Source organism: Peromyscus leucopus, chromosome 4, assembly GCF_004664715.2.
Source record: "Peromyscus leucopus breed LL Stock chromosome 4, UCI_PerLeu_2.1, whole genome shotgun sequence".
Taxonomy (NCBI): Eukaryota; Metazoa; Chordata; class Mammalia; order Rodentia; family Cricetidae; genus Peromyscus; species Peromyscus leucopus.
Window position 1 is genome coordinate 47,474,953 of NC_051066.1, and position 9,875 is coordinate 47,484,827.

Here is a 9,875-nt window from a genome sequence, read left to right on the forward strand (position 1 = left end):
AGTGCACACACACACACACACACACACATACTCCCAGCAGCAGCACACACACAGCAGGAGGAGGAGGAAGAGACAGGCAGACTAGAAGGAAGCAGGTGTTCCTGTCTTTCAGAAGAATGCCTCTGATGACGGTAGCTGGAAAAATGAAAAGAAATTGGCATCAGATATACATATGTGGCTTGTGCTGGACTCTGCAAATAGTGTCATCATGTGGACACGTTTAGAGCTCTTCGATGGACAGGCAGGGTGTGATTATACGGCAGGGAATTAGTAGATGTCTGCCTAGTGCCAGCCAGCCTTGATAGTCTACTGAGGGAGAGCCACAGTAAACAGTGAACATGCCCTGTGTTGAATGGTAAGAAATGTTTGGAGAAAAATAGGAACTAAGAGTAATGTCCGGATAGACATAGTGTTACTTATGGGGTGGACCCTAGAGACCTCTGGAGATGGCAGAGTGGATATGCAGAGAAATACAGGTCTCATGTAGTCAGGAGTCCAGACTACATGAGACCATGTCTCAAAAAACAAAAACAGAACCAAAGGAGGGGAACAGTGCCTCCTCTTACATGCTTTAAAACCTCAAGGAATACAAGTTGTGTTTTATAACAACAAGAAAAAATGTTTTTTAGCCTTGGATGTGGCATTGGCTATGGTTATCTGCACCGAATACCTACACGCCCATTTGAAGAAGGAAAGAAAATCTCCCTTCCAGGACAGATGTCCGGTACGCCCATTACTCCTCTCAAGGACGGGTTCACGGAGGTGAGATCATTTTCCTGTGTGGTCATTTCTGTGTGGGGAAGCATGGGGGGTGGGGGCACTGGTTGAGGCAGGCAGTGAGGAGCTGTGCATTAAGCAAGCACTGTGTTGAATTTGAGGTCCCTGTCCAGAGGGAGGTTAGGTGTGTGCTGCTGGCCTTTAGAGAACACAGGATTAGTTGTGCAGATTTGAGATCACCAGCACAGAGGGCAGTTTAGCCCAGTGATGAAATTGTCAAGGGATCATGTGGCTTGCAGGGCTTTTAACAGCTTCTTAGGAAGACACCTGTATGGTTACATCTCCTGTCAACATGGCCACATAAAAAAATCACACACCTGAAAAGAAAATGTAAAGGCAGGGTTAGGGGTTCGTGTGTGTGTGTGTGTGTGTGTGTGTGTGTGTGTGTGTGTGTGTGTGTGTGTGTACGTACACATAAGTACAGGTGCTGCAGGAGTCCAGAAGAGAGTTGAACAGCTGGCCAAAGAGGCCAGAAGGGGATATTGGAGCCCTTGGAGCTGGAGTCCCATGTGGTTGTGAACTGCCCAGTGTGGGTGGGGAACCGAACTTAGGTTGTCTGCGAGTGCTCGCTGCCCCTGTTGCCGTCTCTCCAGACCCCGCCATATTGCTTAATTCACCTTCCCCAGTTCCGAGGAAGTTCCTCCTGTCCTTACTCCCCATGCCTGAGAGGCCCAGGGCCAGAGCCCGGGTGTTCCATGTTCGATTCTGCCACCCTCTCTTCCACCCTGACTGGGCCTACTGCCCAGAGGGGTTAGTATGTGGAGACCATGGTGTCACGTAGCAGCCAGGGAGGGCAGAGTGCAGTCATGAGAACGTCAGAGGTGACACGAATACAGGACTCCTGAAAGGTGGCGGTGAGAGAGGAGCAGAGACATCGAGGAGTCACAAATCTCGAGACTGGAGAAAGGAATCATGGGGCTAAGGTTCCAGCTGGTTTCTCAACTACTGGATAAGTAACCCCCCTCTTTTCTCCCTAGGTCCAGCTGTCCTCAGTTAGTCCCCCGTCTTTGTCAGCCCCGGGAACTGCAGGGATAGAGCAGAGTCTGTCTGGACTGTCGATTAGCTCAGCTCCCCCGGCTGTCAGCAGTGTTCTCAGTACAGGTATGTAGAGCTGTGCTGGGCAGCAGCTGCCCTGTCTCCAGGCCTCCATAGAGGCTTCAGGAGGAGGGCCGGTGAGCTCTGCGTTCACAGACAGCTGTCTATGAAAACACACTAACCAGGATGGGCATCCACACAGACGCGGCGTTTCCCTAGCCTCTGCACGGTCCATCCTGGGCTGCTGCTGCTTACCGACAGATCCTGTGATGGCTGGGAGCCAAGCCCAGGTCCTCTGCAATAGCAACAGGTGCTCCTAACCACCGAGCCATCCCTCCAGCCCCTATCTTAAGTTTTCTTAAAGCCAAGATTGAAGATTGAAGACAGAACTCGCTGTTGTATGTCACCACTTAGCTGGCACACTAGGAGCAGTGTGGTCCAGAAGAGGCGGTTCCTAGAACTCTCGCCAGTGCTCTGGCTAGACAGTCTTTTTCTTCGTCTTTATTTTCTCTTTGCCTCCTCCCTACCCTTTTCCCTTCCTGCATGTCTCCAGTTTCTTCAGGAAAGCACTTCATACTCGAGTAAGCAGGAGCCGCGTCTGGTTGGCTCCCTCTTAGGCACAGTTCTCTCCTGTTGCCTATTTGAACATGTCTCTGTAAGGCAGCTCCGGCCGGGCCCAGCATGGCAGCCGGAAGGCCTCCACCTGGGACGCTGTGAACCAGCAGATGATGAGCTAGCATGGGGTGGGAGCTGAGTCTGAGCATGAGTGCATTTGTTTCAAACACGCACGCAGCTGGAAGAGCACGCTCTACTGTGGTGTCAGCGCGTGTGCTGTGACTGCCGTCCCTTACGAGAGGTCGGGTGTGGAATTTCCACCTGCAGTCACGTTGGCTCTAACAAAGCTTCCTGTTTGGGGATGATCTCAGATTTGGGGTTTTTAGTTAAGGGTGTTCAGCGTGTATTACTATGGTTTTGGCGTCAAAGCCTCCCGCTTGAGTGGGTGGTAAGTGCTGGAGGTCAGGTCTTAGACGGCATCCCAAGGATCCCTTGTACCTGGAGACTGTTACCACAAGCCACAGTTGCTGCAGACCGGGATGTGTTGGCCGTGTGGAGCCTGAGGTTAAAGGAAGCCTAGTCACCCCCTTCACCTCGGCAAGTGTCCTTTCGTCTGCTGAGACATGTCTGCCATTGGCCTCCCTCACAGACCAGCCTTCACTGCTTCCCAGAGGCACAGGGCTCTCCACAGCCTCACGTTTGCCTCTTGGGTCAGACAGACGTCCTGTCCGTGAGCTTCTCCAGGGAAGGCGACAGTTTCTCCCCCTCCGCAGACTGGCTCCGGTGTCTGTCAGGGCTGTCCGTTGGTGGGAGGTGACACACTGCAAAGGATGCAGCCAGTGCTTGGGCCCTGGCCATGGCGAAGGACTGGTAGTGTCCTCCTGGGTACGGTCTGCTCATTGTCTGGAGTAAAAATGGTTTCAGATGATTTTAACGTGCTCTATTTCAGGTGCCCCAACTGTACCGTTATTGCCACCACCAGTAAACCCATCCCTCGCTTCCGGGCCGTCAATGAACCCAGCTACTACATTACCAAGTAAGCACAGGCTAGAGAGGTGTGCAGTGTTTGCTCCCGAACTCTCTCTCTCTCCATCGTCCTGTTATCACTGCAGAGCTCTGACGGGAGAACGTGGGGGGCTCCTCAGCAGACCAGGAAACAGGTGCAGTTAGAACGTCCTGATGGCTGGTCCTGTGGTTGCCCTGACTGAGAAGGCTCCTTATTTAGGTCTTGAGTAGCTCAAGTGTAGAAAGGTGTGGGTTCTCCTCAGTGTTTCTGGTGCAGACCAAGTCCCGTCGTGAGCCGATAACGATGAGATAGATGTCCCTTGAGCGTTGAGGGTGCGTGTTGTCAGGGCCTCGCATTCCAGAATTACAGTTGTAGTGAGCTGTGATCTTGATGTTCTCACACAGGATGGTGTGGCAGTGTGGTGAGCTAGCTGTTAGTGTGTGGGGCTTGAGTTGACAGGATGTTCAACTTTTGCAAATGTAAATCTCAGTTAGTACACATAGGGAAGAAAGCCAAGGACGGTAAACATTGGCCACCAGAGAGAAATTCGCTTGGTTGTGCTTCCTACGTAGTTGCTACAGTAAATGAGCTTTTTCTCCGGGTACTGGACCACTGGGCACCATCCCTCTTGTCCAGGGTCGTAGGAGCATTCGTTGCTTGTTTTAACCTTTGCTGGTTGCACAGCCTAATCACCTAGATGCCAGAACATGTTGACTATGTGACATGAGTTGTTGTGTGTGTTATTCTGATGTGTTAGAGTTTTGAAGCCGGGAATAGTCTATCAGCATATGGATCTCTCTCCTTCCCTGTAAACGACTGACCTTGTGCTCTTTCTCACTTCTGCCCAGGTCTGATGCCTTTGCCAGCAGGGCTGCCTACCCTCCCCAACCTCCCCAACTTCAACCTCCCCGCCCCGCACCTCATGCCAGGGGTCGGCTTGCCGGAGCTCGGGAACCCGGGTATGTTGCATGCCTTACCCTCCTAGGACATTGCTAATAAAGACTGTATTCAGGAAAGCGAGGCCTCCAGTTTAGTCTTTTCCAGACAGAGCAAATCAGCTTAGCAGACTTCAGCTCCTTCTAATCAGTATTCACCTTTTTTTTTTTTTTTTTTTTTGTTTTTTTGAGACAGTGTTTCTCTGTGTAGCTTTGTGCCTTTCCTGGATCTCGTTCTGTAGACCAGGCTGGCCTCGAACTCACAGAGATCGCCTGCCTCTGCCTCCCGAGTGCTGGGATTAAAGGCGTGCGCCACCACCGCCCGGCAGTGTTCACCTTTTTTATGAAGAGTAAAGAAAGAAGTCTGTGGCTCAGGCTGCCGCCTCCCCCTTCTCTCTGCACCCTGACGGGGTTGGCCCCAGACAGACTGTCACAAAGAGGTCACTGGGGTGGCACTGTGCACTGACTGGTGATGTGCAGGTCACCTGCTAGAGGTGCACGAACCCCCTCTTTCCACTTTCTGTTTAAGGCTGCAGCCCACAGGGAATGCTCGGGCCTCTGTGCAGTCCAGGCCTGTTCTTTTGTTTGTTTTCCCGAGACAGGGGTCTCACTGCGTGGCTGGCCTAGGCTAGCCTCAAGTGGATTATCTTCCTGTTTGAGCCTCCCAAGTGCTCAGTCGCAGGTCTACCCTAGCATGCCAGCTGTCTAGTCTGTTGACAGGGTCTGTAGTAGCGACTCAGGACGGCTCCAAGTGGTCCTCAGACCTTCTGTCAGGTGAAAAGGACAGAGCAGCACCCATCTGCTCCCGCTGACCACCGGGTGACTGCCCATTCGTGACACCGCAGTGGTCCATCCCACACATTACATACTGGTGGTCACTGTCACATGTGCGACAGATTTTCAGTTCTCACCATCTGTATACTCGTCAGCTCGACACAGCCTCCTCAGCCAGGGCTGAAGAAAAGGGGCCCAGAGAACCCCAGCCACGCTCACCACCCACACTGCCTCTCCTGGAGCCTGTATTCCCGGGCTTGTATGTCTTTAAATGCAGCAGGCTCTAAGAGCAGGAGTCAGTTAGCAGACGTCAGCTCCTTCTAACCAGTAGTCATCTTTTTTACGGAGAAGAGGAAAGAAAGAAGTCTGTGGCCTCTCTCCTGCCAGTGGTGCTCTGGACATGCACTGTGCAGGCCGCCTTCCCTTCCCTCTCCTGCTCTGAAAATCTCAGCATCACCCACTGAGAACAGCATAAGTCGTGGTCAGGCTCAGGCCTCCCCAGCTGCTCCTCCACGGCTCCTGCCTTTAGCTGGCTATAGGAGCTGGAACTGCACTGGTACCCGTCTGGAAGCAGGATCCTCCTCTCTCACGTCCAGCTAGCTCCCTCGAGTGCCATGGGGGGGCTGCTTTCCATCAGCAGATGCCCGAAGTGCAGGGCCGCAGCACATGGCGCTTGGGGATCAGAAGCCTTTGGCCCTGGCCTCCAGTTAGAGGTCAGCAGAGGTCGTAGCTTCGGGTGCTAGATGAGGTTCAGCTAGAGGGGCTTGATAGCGACGCTCTGGGTGCCGGGAGGATTTGTGACCTCTGCTGTTTCTGTCCTAGGTCTGCCACCTCTTCCCTCCCTGCCTCCCCGAAACTTCCCTGGCATTGCACCTCTCCCCATGCCGTCTGAGTTTCTCCCGTCATTCCCCTTGGTTCCAGAGGGCTCTTCTGCAGCCAGCGCAGGGGAGCCGCTGTCTTCCCTGCCTGCCACGGGCCCACCTTCTGACCCTGTCATGACTACTGCAAAGGCAGAGGCTGCCTCCTCCTCACTCACTGTGGATATGATGTCCCCCGCTTCCAAGGTCCCCACCACTGTTGAGGACAGAGTCGGCGACTCCCCGCCAGCCATCGAGAAGCCGGTTTCTACAGCTCCTGATGCAAAGGCTTCTGAGTCTTCTTAACTGGGAATCAATCTTCACAGTCGACGTGGTCTATTTATTTAACCACAGGATCATGTCTGGAACCGCAGACCACCATTGATTCCATACTAGTTTGTACCGTATCTGTAGGCATCCTGTACATAATTCTCGGGGGAAACGACGCAAGAGGCCAAGGGCTTGTCTCCCACCAAGTTGGGTGGAATCAGCCAGGGAGGGGTGTGAGAATGTGCTTGCATTTTAAACAACCAAAAACAGTTGTTCTGGGTGGCTTGCGCCAGGCACCTCCTGCCATCCTGGGATGTCCATCTTTGGGAAAGAGATGGCAGGGTGCCCACTAGGTCCCTGCCCCACTGCTCTTCCTTGTGTAAGGAAATGAAATATTTGATGCCTAGTGCCCACACGCAACATTTCTTGTACTTTGTAAATTGTTTGCAAGAACACAGACCACCTCACTAAACTGTAAAAGGAAACAAATTTACTGTCGGTCTCTGTGAGTCGCATCTCAATTAAGGTTTACACAGAACTCCCCCTTGAAGATGTTTTGTCCCGGTTACACAGCACACTATTAATTGAGCATCTTTTTATTCCGCCTGTACACAGATCTTGTTCTGAACTCAGAAGTACTCAGACACCATTTTGTAGCTGCTGCTGTTGCTTTAGATGCCTGCGGTGAGATGGCATTTAAAGAGAAATAAGGAGGTGCTGCACTTTGTAGCTACTTAACAGTATAGGGACCCCGGGAGAGCATCGTCACAGCAATAAATTACAGTGGCTTTACTTTTCTCCTGTGTTCTGTCTGCACGTGTACACATCACGTGTGCTTCCCATCTCTAAAGTCAGTTTATGGTGTGCTTTGCTAGTTCCCAAGAGATGCAAAATCCAGTAGAGTTGGCTTCCTGACTGATGCACATGCATCCGCTGGCCCCGTTTTGGAAGATGGAAGCGGTTCATTGGTGGTTGGCCTGGTGCTAGCATAGAGACACTCACTGCAGCTGTGGCCATTGCTGACACCCAACCGAAACCCAGCCCCGCTCCCAGGATGCACTTAGCCACGTACATGCTTAAAGTTGAATGATGAAGAAGGCCCACCAGTCCCAGCACTGGGCATCCCTGAAGTCCTCTGGCAAGCTCCAGGTTCAGTGAGAGACCCTTCTCAAAAAATAAGGTGGAGAGTGAGTGAGGGAGACCTCCAACATAGACCTCTGGTCTACACGTGCACTTACACACACACTCACGCATTGAAGAAAAAATGCAGCAGTTGTTAAAAGGCAGTCAAAGCAAGTGAGCCATTTTCAAGCTATAGAAAATGATTAACAGTAGTTCCTCCAGTGAAGGGGTCTTTAACCTTAGTGAGTTTTCATTCAAAAAGGATAGCCATGCACCATCTTCCGGAGAAAATATCAGTGAGAGCATATGGAGCCCCAGGCTCTGGGGGAGAGGGAAAGCACCCGTGGGGAGGGCGGTGGCCCAGACTGGCCCAGTAACTTCTTGAAGTGCAGAACTTGACTACTCTTCAGGAAAACATCAGACTCTTAGTTGGCACTGGAAACCTGGGGCCATGAGCATGCTGGGTATATATATGCGTTGCCACTGACCTCCTAAGATCTAGTAATTGGTAGGCAATGGTCGATCCTGCGCTGAGTTCTAGAAGCCCTGATTTAAGATATCTTGGGTAGTGTACCACTCCTGTGACAAGCCAGGACGCTTGTTAAAGGGCCCAGTTTAAGTGCTCTCGTCACAGTGGGAGAGCTCCATGACAGCATCTGGTGGGGACAGGAAGTGGGAACACAGTGTTCTGTCACTAAGCAAATGTGCTCAGGGTCACACAAGAAAGCTAGGTCAGTAATGAGGAAGGGCATTGGATTAGGTTGAGTTACCTAAGAGATTCTCAAATGCAACGATTTAAACACTAAAGTTCCCTTCTCCTATTAAATGAGGTTTTCTGTCAGGTGGCGGTGGCTGCCTTTAATCTCAGCACTCAGGAGGCAGAGGCAAGTAGATAACTGAGTTTGAGGCCAGCCTGGTCTACAGAATGAGTTCCAGGGCTGCCAGTGCGACACAGAGAAACCCTGTCTTGCTCCATCCGTGTGTGTTTCCACCACAAGGTTGTGGTGCATGATCTCAGGTGGAGTTGGAAACCCAGCCATCAGTACTCAGAAGAAAAGCATGGCATTCCTGTGCTTATGGGATCCCATCAGAGTTTCACACAGCATCATAAAATCTGCTGACACAGAGCTATGTCTGTCGAAACTGAATGGAGGCTGAGAAATGGAACCTTTGGTTCTGGTCCACGATTGGTGCCATCACTACATAAAGTCACAGGAAAGTCAGTGGACAGCCAGATGGACGTGCAGTGTAACCATTTGCCAATATTTGGGGAAAGTAAGACATTTGAGTGCGGAGGCACTGGGAAGGGACAGTAGGTCTGAGGGAAATGTGGCTGAGACCGCACAGGTCAGAGCCTCAGTGAGCACACAGGCTGTCATGAATGGAGAGTAGGCTTTGTGAACAGTAGCCCAGCCTCAACTAGGAGAGTTAGCTGGGCATGGTGGTACATTCCTGTAATTCCAGAACTTGGGTGATAGAGGCAGGAAGGTCAGGAGTTCAAGGCCAACTTCCACGGACCACCCACTGGAAGAGTTAAGACAGTCTAGGATGCTTTTGTCTTTCAGTGTGTGTGGGTGCGTGTGTGCACACATGATCATCAGAGGCTAGCTTATGGGAGTTGGTTCTCTCCTACTAATGAGTTCTGAGGACTGAACGCTGGTGATGAGACTTAGTGGCGAACATCTTTATCCACTGAGCCATCTTACCCTGTTGATTTTTGTCCGTTTTCTGTTTTGCCCATATTAAAAGGGGTCACTGTAAAAACAGCTGCAATTCTTAGCTTATTTAGGAAAATTCACAAGACTCCTTGCATACGTTTCCCTCCACGAGCAGCTATGGCAGACAGAGTAGTCAGTTTTCTGTGGATGTAAAACCATTGTTGAGAAGGTGATCTGATGTACACACCGCATCTATGTAGTAAAACAATAGCAATTGCTTCCCCTCTGGGCTGTCAACCACAGGTTTTGGCTTGGCTTACAATACCTGATGTGAACTCCCTCCTGTGAGGAAGGCCTTAAGTCTGATCAGAGTTGGTTTCACCCTAACAGCCACGCCACTGACACCAGTGGCCAGTGGCCAGCCTTGCCCTCATGTTAGTCCGTTTAGGACCTATAGCCCTGGAGGGCTGTTGGTGACAACTCTCCCAGCAGCCCTCACGGTGCCTTTCAACATGGAGGGAGCTTCCGGCCCAGTCACAGCCTTGTTTCTCAGTATACTTCAGCCAAAGCATGTAGTCGCCAATAAGGACTGAACGGCCTAGTTCGGGCATGTAACCAACAGGGGTGTAACAGCCTTATGGTTTGTGAGGCTTTGGGGGCCTCCCTGGCACTGGGGATTTCACCCGACAACTTATGACTCCTGGAAGTCCCCTCCCACATTCACACAGAGTGCCTTTATTTAAAACTCCTTAAGCTGCCTCTCTGGCTTATAGACTTAATGTCCACCCGGACTGCTTCGTCCTTCATTTCTTCCATTGCTCGGGCTATAAGGCCTTCCAGAAGGTGCTAGCACAGCGTGTGGCTTCCCTATAAGCCATGCCACTGT

General features: G+C 51.5%; 1 protein-coding gene across 1 annotated transcript in view; it reads left to right on the forward strand.

Annotated features, from left to right (window-relative positions):
• The window catches only part of Gorasp2 (golgi reassembly stacking protein 2), a 28,712-nt gene extending 21,706 nt beyond the window's left edge, over nucleotides 1–7,006 (forward strand). Inside the window, exons 6-10 of the mRNA XM_028885760.1 lie at nucleotides 630–762; nucleotides 1,755–1,878; nucleotides 3,317–3,403; nucleotides 4,222–4,332; nucleotides 5,905–7,006. Coding sequence (XP_028741593.1) covers nucleotides 630–762; nucleotides 1,755–1,878; nucleotides 3,317–3,403; nucleotides 4,222–4,332; nucleotides 5,905–6,245 — 796 coding nt within the window. The 3' untranslated portion in view covers nucleotides 6,246–7,006. The remainder of the gene's footprint in view (nucleotides 1–629; nucleotides 763–1,754; nucleotides 1,879–3,316; nucleotides 3,404–4,221; nucleotides 4,333–5,904) is intronic.
• Nucleotides 7,007–9,875: the final 2,869 nt, after the last annotated feature.